The following is an 18,204-nucleotide window of genomic DNA, read 5'->3' as shown; positions in this document are numbered from 1 at the left end:
CCAGACTAATACTCGGGAAATGTGCCTGACCTGTCCCACTAACATGGTCAGCCAGGGTCAGTCAATTATCTTTGACAACATACACCCGAAGTCAATTGAACTTACCTACATGGATAAAAGATGAATCATGCAAGCACACTTTGAGTGAGGCTAAGCACAGGAAGGAGAAGTTCTTCCCAGGCAGCAGTTGAGCTGATGGAGAGAGATGGCAGGCCGAGAAAGGAGAACAAGGAAGGAGATACCCTTGACCTTTTCGATGAGTGATCGTTATACCCTTAGGAACGTGAAAGTAGCACTTGTAATGCCAAGAACGGAAACCAAAGAATCCTGCATTGTGTGGTTGAGATATCCGGGCCCTCCTGCATGACTGGCAGAAACGGGGAGGAGCAGCAGCCACTGTGGTATCGCCCTTGGTTCCGAGATCAAAGCAGCAAGCAGAGAAATGAACACTGCCAGTGAGTTGAACTGTACAAGGGTGGTCTGCATTGTAGCAAAGGTTGCAAGCGGCAACATTGTGGCATGAAAGAGTGAACGTGGAAGCGTTGATGAAAGACGCAGGTAAAGGCCAGGTGGCTGATGGATTGTTTGAATATTTAATGTGAACTCAGATGCAGGACAGCAGAGTGGTTCGGCACTGCAAGGGTGCCCAATCGAAGGTCTCTTACTGATGTATCCCACAAAGAAGTGCCAAAAGGAACTGTAACATATGAATGTGAAAATAAAGAATAGAAATCAAGTAAAAATGAATTGAAGTGGTCCTGTAAAATCCATCGCACAGTTGAAAGTCTTCTATTATGAGTAAATGCATCAAGGTCTGAGCACGGCTGAGGGAGACCTATTGTGTATTTATCGAACTAACTGTGAAATAAGGAGAAAGCGAGAGTGCAAGGTCCAAGTTCGATTGAGGGAGACCTATTGTTAATGTATGTATAAAAGGGGTCCGAGCCCGGCTGAGGGAGACCCAGGTTGAACAGTGCACCTGAGACTTTGTAAGTGTGAGACTCCTGAAGAGAAAGGATCTTTGATGCTGTGTTTTGTATCCAAGGCATTCTACGAATGAGAGACTTTTGAACCGAAAGAAACTTTGTTGCAGAAGCCCCTGGTTTATATCCGGAACTGCATCCTGCTGGAGAAGCCAGAGTCTGTGTTAAGCTCGAGTGTGTCACCTTGGCCCGTGCTGCAAACGTGGGGAAGGGAAGCTAATTGTCAGGCTGTCCTGACAAATTGTTTCTTGAACACACTTTCTTTTGCATACATCATTTTCCCACAGCCTTTGTGTTTAGAAGTAAGGATTGTTAATAGGTTTTTTTTAGTATAGCCCCGTTTCTTTTGACAGAGACTCTATACACTTATACATTGTTATTATATTTTGATGGTCGTAGCTTCCTCCCATCCTTAGATTTAGGGTTAGATAGTCGTTCAACCAATCCATTGAAGTTCAGTAAACACCCTTGAACTGTGATCACTTGTGTCTGTCTCCACTATTTGATACCATGCCTTCCTTACACTACATACGTCGATAGAGTGGCTGAGCAGCCAGGTTTATTTTAGGAGGAGGTTATGGAAGCTCTAGAGCTGTACAAACAAACCAATTCATGCAGAGATCCAAGGAAAGACGCACTTAAAGTTATATTAAAAATGTTATCTATGTATATATACACAAGGTACATACACCGTTCTAAATTCTAGTAACTAGCAATAACATTCAGTTAGACGTGGTAAAAGATGATAAAAGGAACAATAATGCAGGTTAGTCACGTTTCATATACTTTTCATATCCAGCACACAGAGTGACTTCAGTTAAGGTCAGTAAAAACATTTATATGTGTCCCCTTTGCAAAATTCTATTTTTAGGTGAAGGAAAGGTTAGACAGGACTCGGCTAGCAACTGTTAAGTAACAAAGTACACTCTCCCAGGTGGATCTAAGCAGTCTTTTTCCTAACTAAAAATGTGTTCAAAATAAAGGTGTATGGAGGCACCAGCATTGCCAAAGCCAGTGGGATCAAGAAGATGGACCTTTTCGGAAACCATTAAAGTCACAGTCAGATGGACAGCACCAGTTCTGATGACAATCTTCAGAGGAAAAGTTAAGTAACTAGTCAGTGGTTCTTATAGAAAACACAGGAGCTCAAGGGAAGCCTTCCTGTTAGCACACTGGTTGCAAGACCTGTACACTGGAGTTGAGGTCAACTCTCAATTGAAGAAAACAGCACTCCCAAAGCAAAGGAGCACCAAAGTTGTTCTCAGATAAGTGTAACCCAAGTCCCACAGTATCTGAAGAGTGAAGTTGAAGATGTAGCTGATCACCTTCTGAATGCAACGATGAAGACTCTGATTCCTGCTCCTTGTTCATGGGGACGAAAGGGAGGACCTTTGGTGGGCTTCTGCAGCAGCACTCGAGAGAAGGGGTCAGCAGCAAAGTATTCAGCTCATTCAAGGGGTTGGCAGTAAATAATTTAGCTCACTCCAGTGGCTCTTAGTGGTTTTGATGCCTTTTTTCTTGGTGCCAAATAGAAATGATTATCGCTGGTTGGATTCTCTTCGATTACTTGTTTTGAACTCTGGTGAAGGGACATTTGCTAAAGAGTTCTCGTCTCTGGAGGTCCACACAGAGACCTGCAAAGATTCAGCGATATTTGATGTTTTGCAAGATGATGCACCTGCAAATGGTCTAGTTACCATGGGTATTGGTGTTCTGCAGCCCAGCTAAGCTGCAGGATATCGGGGGATGAAAAAGGCCTTGTGGCTACTTGGTCCCACCAGCTCAATGGAGTAATTTGTCCTTGGCAGAGCTTCCCTGTCACAATGAAAACATGGTAAACATAACTGCAGGTCTTCACCGGTATTTCCACAGCTGTTGAAGCTGCTGCTGCCATCTCTGCTTTGGATTCCTTGTTTCAGTTGTCGACTCTGCCTTTAGTCCAGAAATCCTCGCCTTGTATGCTGTAACCGTTTCATTCACTTCTAAGGAGCTGTCAATCACCTGGGGCTTGGCTGTCCTGCAGGACAGCAAGTCTCACAGTTAGAACTGGTTTCATCCAGGCACACCAATAAACAAAGGACTGTGAACTTTTTGAAGACCATCCCTCACTTCCTGCTTTTCCAGAAACACTGCAGCCTGGGTGGGCTTCAGGGGTGAAGCCCATCAAACATTACATTCACAATGGACCCAATCCTACAGGAAATAATAGAAGGAGAGCCCAGAAGGAACTTACAAACCGAAAATGGCAAAAAAGAAGACAGGTGCCATTTTGGGAGAATGGTCACCAATGGGTGCTGTGATGCAGCTGCGAAATCAGCCTGGAAGTAACCTGCACAAAAAGGTATAAAAAGTATCCACTGCCACCAGCCATTTATGTTTGTTAGTCACTGTAACAAAAAGGTACATGAATAATCGGAAAAGGGGTTGAAATGTAACCCTCCCAGAACCCCACATTAGGCGGTGTGTGCTGGACCCACAAAGGAAAAGGTAAGTAAGATAAAAAAAAGTTATTTCACTACTCTTAGAAAGTGTAGTTCACACAAGTGAATGTGTTGAAACAAAAGAGATGTCCAAGGGACGACCCTCAGTGACACTGCATAGAGGGTGCTGGTTGTCACAAAGTTAATAACAGATGCCTGTATTAAACATATGGAGGAAAATATACTCCACAAAAGCGGTAAAAATAATAATCCCATTCATAAAAAAGAATGAGTGAGTGGGGAGTGGGAAAAAGTTCCACTCACTCAGCAGAAGAAATCAAAAAAGCCCTGAGTCCATCAAAAGTGCTGGGGGTCTCCCTGGTTCAAGGGGATTAGGACAGAAACTGAACATTCTCCCTAACCCATGCATTCATTGCCTTGCAGAGGCTCATCCATATTAATGGAGAGTGATATGTGAGTAATCTAAGCTTCCTGCCAGTGAGGTGGTATATAAGATATTTCACTGCTCATTTTATAGCTAATGCCTCCAATTCTGTGTGAAGAATAGGGTTTCAATGCCATTGTGATCTTTTGAAAGAACAGCCCCCAACACAACATGTCAAGCGTCTGTCTGCAAAATGAACTCTCTGTTGAAATCTGCCACCTTCAACACAGGTTCACTGCACAGAATATTCTTGAGTTTATCAAAACACAGTTAGTCCTCATCTTTCCATTCTATCTTTTGGGGTTCTACATTCTTAAGTTTATCAGTGAGGCAAGACATGATGCAAGAATAACTGGAGAATCATCTATAATACCCCACTAAACTACGGGTGTATCGAACTTCAGCTTCGAGTAAGTATTCGGCCGAATTCTGGCTGAAAAAAAGCTATTCGGCTCCGGCTGAATAGTTTCTTGCTATTCTGCTCTTGCCTAATACTTTGACACTCTCATTTGAATGCAATGCAACACAAACTCAAAAAGGCAAATGTAGACTTCAGTTTGCAAAACTGAATAGAATTTGAACAGACACTTAGTCACAAGACCAGACAAATTGCTATCACACAGCTGTAAAATATCTTATATTGTAATCTGCTCTTTAGGGCATGTTTTGTTACATATTCCTAGAGATAAAAGGTGCTCATCTTTTATACTTAGCCTGCAACAATTCAGGAACATATTTTCTTTTGGCGAATATTTATATGCAATGTGCACTTTTTTCAGTTGGAAAAGAAAAACTGAAAGAAATGTGCATATTTCACTTTAGGATACTTTCAGTTACTGTCATGTCACTTCCCATTGCGTACGTACTAGCCCCCCCTTTTTTTTCATGGACTTGAGTCCCGAGTTTAACATTATCTGATATTTTATCAGGAATTATAAGTTTCATATATTTGTGTATTGGCGAGGATAAGTGAAAAGTGAGCAGCATTTGTTTGGGTGGGTTGAATAGTTGTGAGATGGAGTTCAGGCATTTCAGTTTTCCTCATGACTTGTGTCCTGCATGAGTCGACAGTAACCATTTTATACATTTCTATGTGAGCTGCAAAGAAGTTTCGAAACTTTTGGTTAAATCTGCTTTTATACTTTAAGTAAAGATGCTACATTAATTAACATCAAGAGAAATAAAAGCATAGAATACATTTAAAATGGTGCTTCATTTGTTTTTCAATCGTTTTTTCAAGTTTAGAATATGATTTATTAAATAAAGCAACTATTCAGCTTCATATTCCGCTTCGGCCGAGTAGTTGACAAATTATTCGGTATTCGGCCGAATACTAAATAAGCTATTCGGCACAGCCCTACACTAAACCAAAAAAAGTTCTTATATCTTTCTTGGTTCTGGGCACTGGAGTTTCTTGGACAGCTTTAACCATCTCAGCTTGGAGTTGAACCAGCCTGTTGCCAACAAAAAATCCAAGATACTTGACTGCTGATTGTGCCAGTTGACACTTTTTTGGATTTGCTGTGTGCCCAGCTTTTCTCAAGGCTATGGGAACTAGGTATACGTAATGCAGATGTTTCTACAATGTTCTACTATGAATGATTTTATCATTGATATAAGCCCCACGGAAAGATGAGTAAGGCTGGAGGACTTGGTCCATTAACCTTTGAAAGGTAGCCGTAGCCTCATGTAATCCAAAAGGTAATACTTTGACTTGAAATAGTCCAATGGTGGTGGAGAAATCTGTTTTCTCCCTGCCCTCTGGATTGACGGGGAGTTACCAGTATCCCTTTGTCAGATCTATCGTGGAGAGGAAAACAGTGGTTTCCAGACGATCATTGTGATTGTCTATCCTTGGCATAGGGTAACTGTCGAATTGGGAGACCGTGTTCACCTTTCTGAAGTCAATGCAGAATCTCCACGACTGATCTGGCTTCGTGACAAGTACTTTTGGAGAGGACCACGGGCTCTGAGAGAGTTCAATGATATCCGATCTTAGCATATTCTCTTTTCCTGGGGATGTAGGGATTTAGTAATACACCTCCTTTACACTTTCTTGCTCAGAACTGAAGACATCAGTAAATTGTTCCAGTAAGTCTAACAGGCCATCTCTCCGATTTAGAGATAGGTGGGAAAGATCTGATTCTTCAGACAATACACTAGTCAAGACTACTGTAGTGTTCTCAATGGGATCCTCTCTCCACTCCTTGAGGAGATTTAAGTGATAGATATGGGTTTAAATTTTTCTATCGGTTTAGGAGGCTTGATAGTTACATGGCCATGGTTGTTCTATCACCTCCTAAGGACTGTGCAATTTGGACATCAAATTCTTAGATGACGGAAGGAGAACGATAACCTTTTGTCCAATGGAAAAGGACCTAAGCAAAGTGTTTTTATCATGGTAGGTCTTTTGATTTTCTTGGGCTTTATCCATGTGAGATTGAACTAGAGTTCTGGCAGTAGCCATATGTTCGTTTAACCGGTGGGTTATTTGGGAAAAGGGCATGGTGGCTTTCTCCCGCTCTTCCTAAGTCTTCCGTAACATGTCAAGGACATCTCTTGGCTCTCAGCCAGATAACAACTCAAATGGAGAAAATTTTGGGTGAGGATTTGGGTGCTTTCCGGGTGGTAAAAAGGGCCCAAAGTGTCATGCTAACCCAGGTTTTGCCGTCTACCTTTACTAACTTCTTTAGGACATTTCTCACAGTTTTATTTAATGGTTCCACCAACCCGTCATTTTGTGGATAATAAATGCAAGTCTTAAGAGTTTTTGTTGGCAGGATTTTTTCACCTCTGCCATGAGTTGACTGATGAAGGGTGTTCCCTGGTCTGTTATGATCTCCTTTCGGAACCCGACTTGCAAGAAAAAAGGATTCAAATGTTTGAGGATTTGTTGGGTCATATTATTGCATTATGGCAATGCTTCAGGATATCGGGTTGCATAATCCACAATTACCAATATATATCCATTGATCAATTTTATGATTCAAGGAACCCAACTATGTCCATTCCTCTGCGGGAAAAGGAAAGGTCAATTATTGGTAAAGGCTGTAATGAGGCTTGAGGGGGGCACCTGAAAATTGGTCTTTTGGCACACAGGACAAGTAAGCAGGAAGTTGTTCACATCTGCATACATTCCTGGCCAATAGAAATGGCTTAATATCTGTGCCTGTGTCTTGGCTGTTCCTAAGTGACCACTTGTTTTAAAGGAGTGAGCAATGTCTAATACCACCCTTTTGTGGCTCTTGGGAGTAATTATCTGAGATCTGGGCGTACCATTGAGAATATCACACCTATAGGGTAGTCAAGCCTTTAGGAAAAAAATGCCCTCCTTTCTCTCTGCCTTCCTCTTCAGGTAACCCATGAAGGAAAGCTTCTGCAAGCGAGGGATCATTCCTTTGGGAAAACAAACAAACATTTCTATAATTAAACTGCAGAGGTTCCACTACAAATAAAATGCATGAAAGGTTCAGAAATTAGGCTGTCATGCCTTGCAACTCCCCCTGTGCTTGTTGCAAACATGCACATGGGAATGTCGTTGATTTCTGTGCATCTCTTTTGGATAATTCAGGATTCACGCTGAAATGCACAGAAATTGCCACTTGTTTTCGCACATGGGGAGTAAAGTGTGTCTTAATGAGAACATCTATGATGCACGTTTTCAGATTCCCTTTGTAAACTGAGATTACAGTTTGTTAGGTGCAAATCATGGGATGTGGTAGTGATATCATCATAAAATGTTTCCACAATCTGGCAGTTGTGAAGAATAGTTTGTATTGCCTTACGTTTCGTGAATATCAACTGTCAATAAGTGCATCACAAAAAAGCATTTAATGTAGTATTTGTTTTTCTATGTGTTTATGGTATTAATGCTTACTAGTGAATGAACTTGGATGATTATGAGGATTTTATAAACATGTATTCTGTCCACATACAGGAACTGCCAGAAAAATGGAGCAACACCAAAAAAATAGCCATTTCAGCGAAGCATGAAGTCTCTCCTCTACAAACAGCCGAAGTGTCACTGATCAGGAAAAAAACTATATTGTTTGATGTAAGAAAACAAGTATTTGCAGAAGAATGTTTGTGTAAAGAAGACTTTTGAGTAATTTATGGTAATCTGCATTTGTTTTTTAGGTCAAGCAAAATTCACTAAGAGAAAAATTTCGAACAGAAGCTCCATTCCATTTTGAGGCTGTGGGACCGTATGCTCTTCTTGATAAGGTAAAAAAAAAGATTATTTTAAGGCCCTTGTATTTTATTTATTTAACTTATAAAGCGCACAACAGCCCAGAGGCATTGCAGTGATGTTACAAACCAGTTACTTACAATTCATGAGGCATGACATACACTAAGGATAAATACAGACATTCCTTAGAGATAGGACAGTACGCATTCACTCGGGTCAAGTGAGCCTTGGGGGATCTAGGTAAACAGAAAAGTTTTCAAGGATTTTTGGAGTGCCCAGTATGAAGGTTCTGCTCTAAGTGTAGGTGGCAAGGAGTTGCACTGTTTAGCTGCGATGAATGGAAAACTTGCGGTTCCTGCTTTAAAGTGTTTGACGTTGGGCTTGCTGAGACAGTGGGCATATAGGCTGCTAGTTGGCCAAGTAGAATGGGATCTAGTGATTTTGTGTACCAGATGGGGGGCGGTGTTGGTGTGACATTTGCGGGTGATGGATAAGGTCTTGAAGGTTATCCTTTCCTGTATGGCGAGTCAGTGGGCTTCTCTCCTAGCTGTGGAAATGTGTTCCCTTTTTGGGATGTTAGGTCTGCTCGGAGAGCATTGTTTTGCATCACTTGTAATTTGTAAATGTTTTTGGCAGAGGTGCCGGCAAAGAGGAAATTACAGTAGTCGAGCTTGGAGCTGATTATTGCTCTGACGATGGAAAGGCTACTGTCCATCGGGATTAAAGGTCTAGATGCATTTATAGGTTTAGTTGCATAGGCTGCGGAAGATGCGATAGCATTAACCTCGCAGTATAATGAGAGGGTGGTGTCAAGGCAGAACCCTAGAGTTTTCACGGCAGGGAGACTGGAACAGGATGTCGTCTTTGGGGATAGCCGAGTATTGTTTGTCCAGACTTTTAAGTAGTGTACAAGAAGGAGCTCAGTTTTGTCTCCATTCAAGCAGAGTCGTCTAGTCGCCATCCAACTCTGGATGGTAGAGTATACGGTGTTGAAGTTGTTAGTCTTCTGCATAATTGCCTGTGAGAGGGAGGAGGAACTGAGTGTCATCAGCGTAGTTGGTGTAGGTTATGCCGATGGTGTTCAATATATCAAAGAGGGGTCTAGTAAATATGTTGCAGAGAATCAGGGAGATGCACGACCCTTGGCAAACCCCACATGGGATATGGTTTGGAGAAGCAATGGTATGCACGGCAAAAACTTTCATCATTCTCCCTTCTAGGAAGGAGGCTATCCATTTAGAGGATTCAGTTGAGAAGTTGACCGAGGTGATGAGATGGTGACAATGAATTATGTGTTCTACAAGGTCTAAAGCGGGCAACAGATCCAGGAGGAGGAGGGCTGGTTTTACCTTGTCTCTGATCTTGTCCAAGAGTTTTTATAGTTTGAGTAGTGCTGATTCTGTCCCGCGGCATTGGCAGACACTGGATTGGCACATTCCTAAAATGTTGTTTACTTCAAGGAAGTTCTGAACTGCATACAAGGTATTCACAGGGCAACAAACTTTAGTCTCAGCATCGACATTTGGGCTAGAGGACATATTGCGAACATCTTCATTTGGGCTGGCACTGGCAGTGTGGTTGGAGGCAAGATGGGGGCAAAAACACATATAGCATTCCTGTTCACAGTCACATTTAGGTTGGGGGCGAGCTTATATAGATCTGCAGATCGGCAGCTGCCTTTCGTGCTGGTAACCTGTTGGTCGGTGGCAGATCGAGGTACTGTGGCCACGATGGTTGTGCGCATTGTCAGGATGGGGACAGAACATATTCATAGAGCTGGCTGCATTCAGCTCTATGATGGGTACAGCGATGTCAGAGAAGCATGGGACAGTTCTGGCACTGAGACAGCCCTGTACAGGTCGTCTCTTTCTTGTTGGGCTGTGCTAACAGGAAGTTTTTTGATGATAAGGGTATGCTGATAAAATCGGGTCGACATTGGCTACTTATGTGGGTTTGCGTACAATAGTACGGCATTCAGGGCTGGTGCAGTGTACCGCTGAGGAATACAACACTGTGCGTTCTCTGAGATAGTGGATCCTTGAACAAGTTGGGTGGGGATACTCAGGTCGGAATACTTGGTATGTGCAGAGACGCCGGTTGGTGTTTCTAGATTCAAGGGTTTGCGGAGCAGTGGGTAAGCGGCAGACATTTCTACAACGCTGACTTCCACAGTGTGGCCAGCGGATTGGGCCTTTTTTTATAAGTCTTCACGGCTGTGGGCCAGTAGGCTTGGGTTGTGTGGCCTCGTGCATGATTTTAGGGCTGATGGTCGTGCGCCTTGGACCATTGGGAGGGGCGTGTAGTGCCTGTGATGGCAGCACATGCATTATTAGGGCTTCTGAGGTCACTGATGAGGAAGAGTGTAACATGTGCTCCTTGGCTGGATTGTTGCGAGCAGATAACGTCTACGGCAGGGTTGGCGAGTCAGTGGTTAAAGGGTGCGGCTGGTGTGAGGAATGGGCTCAGGGGCGGAACACTGATATATGTTCCACATGTAAGCCTAAGTTGCCAGGTAGGTTTGTTGGCGTGTTATTCAGAATGCTGCCTGAGGCTTTGGGGCTTACCCACGGTACAGCACCGGATCATACCATTGTGCAGGTGGCAGGTAGTAGCAGACTGTGCAAACTCCCCGTCTCTGCCTTGCCGGCTGTGACCGGTAGAGACACCTCCTGGCCTTACATTACAGACTTGCATCGGGGCATCACAGTGCATTTACAGCATTTATGGAACTAAAGTGGTATTGCTAGATGTAACCTTGATTTTCAGGTTAGACTGTCAGGACTCATGCCAAGGTCTGGGTCGAATCTGATGGAATACTAACATTTGTACAGTCGATTTATGAGATGTCTGGCGGGTTAAGGGTGAATAATGTTAGGATTGATCAGTCTCAACAAGTATGGGCATTCTGTTTATGAAGCTTAGAAAAGTATAAAAATGTTATCAACTTGTTATGTAAAAGTTGTTAAAATGGTTTCCGTTTTAAGTGATTTATTTGTTTTGACAAGATAGTTGCCTGTTTCTCTGTGTTTTACAATGTCTAACACACTGTAAAATTGTCTACAGAAGGTGCCCCTCTTCTCCCCAAATAACGCTTCTGTTTGATCCCCCTGAATTTGTGCCCAAGTCATACTTTTTTGTCGTCTTTGGTTATTAATGACACGTTTGTCTTCTCCTCTATTTTTAACTGCTGTCTCCAACATTTATTCCTCTGCTTTTTCCTTGGCTCTGGCCAGAGTGCTGTCTTTCTCTACATGTTCAAAAGCCAGGGTTTCAGCTCCTCTTTGTCTATCATGTCTTTGGCCTGTGCCACAGGCTTCTCTGTCTTGAGATTTTCTTGGCCAGACCTCCAGCTTTTCTTTTCTATGCATTTTCCATGGGCAGTTCTCGCTCCTTTTTAGTTTGGACTTGTGACATCTAAAAGCGGAAACTATTGCATTAGAGTACAGATAAGGGAATATGGCATATGAGAATGAGCACTCAGCTTTTAGATGTTGTTTGGTTATTTGCCCACAAATTGACTGTGCATGGCCATGCTAATCTCTTTGGCTATTCCCACTCAGTTCTTGCCCCTCCACGGCCAAAATACGTCTTCATGGTAACTCTTTGAGATCACTTTAATCAATTCTCACCATCAAACTGTGCACTTAAAGTGGCTGCCATTTTTTTTTCAAAGCAGCCTTCTGAGAGTTAATGATTTAATTGGAGTTATAAACCCGGTATTGGTGGAATAAGAATGTTAATCGGGTCTGCCTTCAGCCACTCAATTTATAAACGTGTCCTTCACCAGCATGGGGTCTGGCATGGTTCACATGCTCATGAATATTCCCTGTCGTCAGACCGGGGATCCTTGGTAAAAAAGAAAGCAATCTTGCTTTAAGAAAAACCCAAAGCTGCCTTTCTAGCAATAAGCAATCACTGTAGGCTGCATCATAACTGCGCCCATCCAATGATGATTGTCTCCCTAAGCCCCTCCCCTGGAGGCCATCTTCAGATTTTTAATGCATGCTTTGGTGCTGGGAGTCCTCTATAGTTGCTCTACGAGCAACACATCTATTTTTGCATTTTTGGATGAACAATCATCTGATTTTTGGTTATAACTTTCAGTTTTTCTGTCCAATATCCAGTCCGGTAATAGGGCTCCATTCACCGATGAAGACTCGACCACTACACTGCCGGATCTTTGTGACAAGTTTCAAGGACTAGTCGAGGCCTACTTCGCGCATTGCCATGTCCTATGAGGGCAGGAGGTGCCTGTTTAAGGTCTGTGACAGATTTGGCTTAGGCAACATATATGTGGGAGACAAGCACTCAAGGTGCCTTTATTGTCTACACCCTGTTCACGATGAGGATGGCTGCGAAATCTGTCGGGGGTTACCTGCCAAAATGAAGAGGGGCCGTTACTGCAAACTGGTAGCTTGGCTGAAGGAGGTGAAAGGCACGGCTCCTGGGAGTTCGCAGGCTTCTTCCAGATCCAGTTGTCCTCTGGAACATTCTCCCATCTAGTAAGAGGTTGAGATCCACCGAGGAGGCTTCCTCACAGGAGACCCATAAAAAGGCAAAGTGCGAAACTGTGCATCGGACTGGTGTCACTGCTACCGCGGGACCCGGTCTGGAGTTTGGCTGCTCACCCTCACCTTCACCATTGATGGCAAGCTTCCCGGTGAGTGGAGTGCCATCAGGAAAATCGTTGTCTTCATTGAAGCATAGCGTTTCATTGAAGCATAAGACAAGCAGAGAACCTCACAGTGAAGTGGCAAGGTCTTCTTCAAAAAACATGTAATCAGCAAGACTGTTGGCGCTCCATGGACAAGAGTCCCTGACAACGAAACCTCAAGTTACCACTACGTCAACAGTGAGACCCTCGTCAATGCCTACCCCATCAATGACCACCCCATCGGCAATGAGAGCACCTACAACAATCCTGACGATGGCCCCTTCGATGACCCCGTTGATGGCTACGTTGACGACTACGCCGACAGATATAATGACATCCGTGCCTTCGTCAACAGCTTCAGCGACAACAAAATTGTCTACGAGAATAATCCTTCCTCCTCGACAAACGACTGCCCTGCCAACCAAGACTACAGGTCCTGTGACGGCAACTAGGCAGTCAATAAAGTCCTCAATGTCGTCTCTTGTTCGACAAGGGGATCAGCATAGGAGAAGGGGGGACCCAGTTAGTGTGAATTTACAGTTCTGAAGAAGAATTTCAGGAAGGCTGTGTATCAGATCTAGAGGAGGATGAGCTCAGGGTTTAACCATTAAGGGAGCATTTCCGTTTGATTAAAGCATTGGAGGGCACTGGCCCTTCGAGAAACACACCATCCAGTATTAGGGATTTGTCCCTGTACATCTTAACTACCCTACACACTCTTGTGGTGGAAGTACAACAGCACATGCCTCCACAGCTGGCTCTAGTGGATCCAATCCAGAGGACAGCCCGCCAAGACCAAGACTTATACTGTTGAGTGTCCTGACCCACGTTTGAGCTATCATGCTGCAACATTTGGTGCTGTGGGCTTAGAAATTCCAAGATGGCCAAAAAGCCCACATGTACGCCAGAATAGGAAAACTGTGCAGTACTGGCATGGAAAACATCATGATGGCCAGAACTTCCCAGAAAATGCACAGGGAAATGCATGAAGAATAGGCTGCCACCCATTTTTGCCTATGTTGTGAGCACAGGAGGGCACTGCCTAAAACCACCATTGGGCTACCCACACAGTAGCCTGAAACCATTGGGAATGGCAATGCTGATTGCCAAAAGCAACCTAGAACTGTGGGGAATTCATTTTCTTAACTCCCAAAAATGGTTGCATTACCAGTACTCACCACTATCAGAAAGCCGGCGTTTTAAAACCACCAGACTTTTGTGTAAATCTGAACAAATGAAACAAAACCAGACCAAGGAAAGACTTGCTAAGAGGTGGATACAATGTAAAACTATACTCTGAAATGACTTGAAGGAAGTAATTATTTAATGTGTATGTAACAATCGTAATAGACTTAAACTGGGGGACAAAAAGTGACATTTAGCTGAAACCTGGCTTAATGAAACTGAATTCTGCCTGACATCTACCCCCACAGGAGTTAAAACCTGCTCAGCCACTCTTCCCCTTGCCAAAAGGAGTTGTCACCTCTCTGATTAGATTAGGGGTGGAGCAGCTACAGGGAGTTGAACAAAGGCCTGTCCTTGACCCAGGCAGATGGTTTGTTGGGGGGGATCGTAAATGGCTTCCTTTTGAACAAAGCCCTTCCTTGACTCAGGCAGAAGTTATATTGGGGAGGTCGTAAAGTGGCTTCCTCTTGGCAGAAACGGGGAGGGGCAGCCCCTCTGAGGACAGGCTGAGCTTAAAGAAAGTGGATAGACTGGTTTCTCCACCATGTGACCTGGGAAGACACACCCTGTTGGCCAGAATATGATTTTAAGAAAGATGTATAACTCATGGTGTGGACTTGTCAAAATTATCTAAATGATACCGTAATTCTTGTGATTTTTCTGCCCACATTTTAAGAGGTTTTAGGACCTGGTGGTATGATCTGGGGGGTTGCTAGCGGAAAATAGGGCCTCACTCCAAATGTCTGCATGTTAAAAATCTGATACTTCATCAATTAATATCCATACTCCTTGCGCACATATGTGTAATTTTGGGTAAGTGTCCGATATTGCAAAACCAGTTAAAAAGTGCAAAATGTTGCCATTTCTGAATGCAAGCCCCCAGGAAGAGCAGAGTTTGAACAGAGTATACCTCATGTGATATGTGATGGGTGCATGTAATTTTAAACAACTGTGTATCTGTGCAATATGTATTTGAATCAAATATAGATTTGTGGGCAAACTGACCAGGGGAGGATCCTCTGACCCATAAAACCTACAGCATCACTCTGACTCACATTTCCTTCCCCCAATCATGGGAGAGGGGAGAATTGGGCCAATGACAAGTAGAAAGGGGCAGGCTTAGCTAGGCCCAGGCACACACCCACTTTCAAAACACATAAAAAGAGACTGCTGGGACAGGTAGAGACATTCAATTCCATTTGCTGCGGAGCATGCTGACCGACAACTTCACATCCAGAGATCCTACACTTAGACTTCCAAGCTAAACAGAGACTACAGAACTTTGAACCAAGAAGGCCCACTGCAAGCAAAAGTATTTGTCAGCAGGCCCAAAATCATTTGCAGACTATTCACAGCCGGGCTCAGCTGTTGATTCTGGCCTGAAACCCTGCGCCAGAAAGATCCAGAAGCAGTGCTGTACCCAGAGAAAGCAGAGCAGTATCCAGAACCAGAGGCCAGAGATCCAGAGTGACCTGGACCGCTGTGACCAGAACCAGAGAGCTGACCCAGACCACTGTGAAGTGCCGAGACCAGAACCGGAGTCCAGTCCAAAACCTGACCAGATCCGTGGCGAGGCCTATTTCAAAAATATATTGTGAGTACCTAGCAGAACTGTGCAGAACCAATCTCTTTGTTAAAATAATCTAATCCAAACTATTTTAATCTAACCAGAACTGCCTCCTAACTGTCACCTGTCATTTGTAAAGCTGCACCACTGTCATTTGTCAGTTCTGCAGCTGCAAAGCTGTCAACTGTCATTTTGAGTTTACTTTAAATCCGAAAAACTACCTTTATTTAATCGTCCGTATCTCTGGAACCGTTTGGGCTAGGAACTTGGTTAACTTTCCTCTGAAAGCTTGAAATCTCAGATTTTCAACAAGCTTAGAACCGACTTGCTGCTCCTTATACTTTTGCCGTAATCACAATTCACGCACTCGCGTATTTTGCCGCGATTTGCGATTTGGCCCGATTTCTTTACTTGTAAAAAGATAGCTGCATTTGCCTGTGTTTCAAAACTCCTATCTGTTGTATAAGCTGCTGGGGGGGAATTGAACTGAATTCTATTTGATTGCATTCCTAAGAACTGAGTGCTCTCCTCTTCATCTCCTTACATTGCATAAAGGGGGGGGGGGTGAATTGTCCAAGAAAGTGATTACATTGTCTTTTGCTGAAATCCTATCAAGTTATTTTCTGTACTGCATTTTCATTCCACATTGCATCTATTTGAAACCATAAAAGTATTGTTGCTATCTTATCCATCCTATACCCACTCATCATTGATTATAAAGAAGTGTGCTAGTGCCAGACTATCCATTATTGATTACTGCTCAGATTAAGTGTGATATTCAATTATTAATTCATTATAAAAGTGTGATATATATATACTGTTTATTTTTTTTTCAAATAAACCTTTTAAACTTGCAAAACAGATCTACTTCTTGGCTCAGTGGGGTCAGGGGGATTCTAAGAGAGGGGTGTTATACAGGGGTTGTCATCCAGAATCTGAACCTGGACATAAAGATATATCAATAAGGGTTTTTCATTCAGTATCCCAGGCTAGGCATTGACTTGGCTGTAGTGCTGGATTGAATCTTCTTACAATACCTCACACATCTATGCCTATATAGGCAAAACCACCCATAGTGGAGTACCCACCCCTAATGGACACTGCGGCGGAGGATACAGCGGATGATACAACTAAATGCAGATGACACCCTCTGGGCGTCCCCTCCAGACAAAGTGGGTTCCTTCTACTCCATGTTAGAAAGGGCTTCCACCTTGTTTAATTTGGTACATGAGGAGAAGAAGAAGGAGGGATTCTTTTTGAGAAAAGAGAGAAAAGAGCCTCATCCAGTAAGATGGTCACGTCAATTCGACTCCTGGGTGAGGTGTGGGAGGAGGGCCTGGCCCTTATGAAGGCCCCAAACTCAGCTCCACCTAGACAGGATAGGCTGGTGAAGAAGTACAGGCTTCCAGATTCAGCACCCAAGTGCCCAAGATCCCAACCGTACCCAGACTCTGTGGTCTCAGCTGCCGCAAGCAAGAGGTTGGCAAATCTGCCTTCCAAGTCCCTGGTTCCCCTGGGCCGAGAAGGCAAGAAGCTTGATGCCATGGGCAAGCGCATTATATATACAGCTGCCTCCACAGTTAAAGCTGCAAACACCTTGTCAATATTGCCACTCTTTGATAGAGAGCTATGGCATAAGCTTGGCTCAATCCTTGACTTTCTCCCCGATGACAAAAAGGCAGAGGCCCTAGCACTGTTTCAAGAAGGGGAGGTAGTGTCCGATCATGCCATCACAGTGGCCCTGGATGTGGCAGACTCAGGCTTCCGGCAGATGGGTAATGGAGTGGCTCTGAGGAGACAAGGATGTTGCAAGACCACAAACTTCAGGCAGGACGTGCGATCGAAGGTAAGGCTATGGTCAATACATTTCAGGCAATAAAGACAGACATAGAAACGGCTAGGTCCCTGGAGACCCTCCAACAACAGCAAACATTGTCCTTTCGTTCTTCCAAAGGAAAGTTCAGACCATCTAAAGGCTACCCAATGTCCTCCTACCATCAGCTGCTCTTCGTCACAAGAGTCATACAGAGGCTGGTTACATGCTTTTGGAGGAGGGCAATGCCGGCATCATCCACAAGCAAATGCACAAATGCCCAACCAAGCCTGACCCCCACAGGCACAGAGCCCGGACTCCCACTTTTGCACCGCGGTGGGGGGCCGATTAACACAATTCGCCAAGGAGTGGGAAACCATCACCACCGACAAATGGGTGCTAAACATAGTGCGCCAAGGGCACACCCTGGAATTCGAACACAAGTGTCCTCACATACCTCCAGTGGCAAAGAGGGAGATGCACATGAAATGGCTGCTGCAGGAAGTGCAGGCAATGCAGGTGATAGAACATGTTCCTTTTCACTGCCGAGGCACCGGGTCATACTCCAGATACTTTCTAGTACCAAAGAAGAAGTCAGAAGAATGTCGAGTCAGAAGGATGACGTCCAATCCTCGAACTGCTGCGCCACTACAAGTATCTAAATTCTCTAAAATTCAGGATGGTTACATTACTATAGGTAATCAACCAGCTGGAAAAATTGGACTTCATGGCGACACTTGACCTGGAGGATGCCTATTTTCACATTCCCATACATCCAAACCACAGAAAGTATCTGGCATTTCTCTCCATGGAAGCACAAGCCCTGTGGCATTGGGACATTCTCCACGGCATGTTTCTCATACCTTTCCACCTAGCTGGCATCAAGAATGTGATTGCGGACTCGCTCACCACTTCCTCACCACTTGTCCCTGAAGAAGTGGCAGGAAG

General features: G+C 43.9%; 1 protein-coding gene across 1 annotated transcript in view; it reads left to right on the top strand.

The window, feature by feature from the left end:
* DNAH11 (dynein axonemal heavy chain 11) overlaps positions 1-18,204 on the top strand; it is a 4,227,155-nt gene that overhangs the window by 1,495,346 nt on the left and 2,713,605 nt on the right. Inside the window, exons 19-20 of the mRNA XM_069648254.1 lie at positions 7,786-7,902; positions 7,986-8,072. Coding sequence (XP_069504355.1) covers positions 7,786-7,902; positions 7,986-8,072 — 204 coding nt within the window. The remainder of the gene's footprint in view (positions 1-7,785; positions 7,903-7,985; positions 8,073-18,204) is intronic.

Source organism: Ambystoma mexicanum, chromosome 2q, assembly GCF_040938575.1.
Source record: "Ambystoma mexicanum isolate Mex_15411 chromosome 2q, UKY_AmexF1_1, whole genome shotgun sequence".
Lineage (NCBI taxonomy): Eukaryota > Metazoa > Chordata > Amphibia > Caudata > Ambystomatidae > Ambystoma > Ambystoma mexicanum.
Note: the sequence above shows the minus strand (reverse complement) of the source record. Positions and strands in the feature narration are given on the sequence as shown.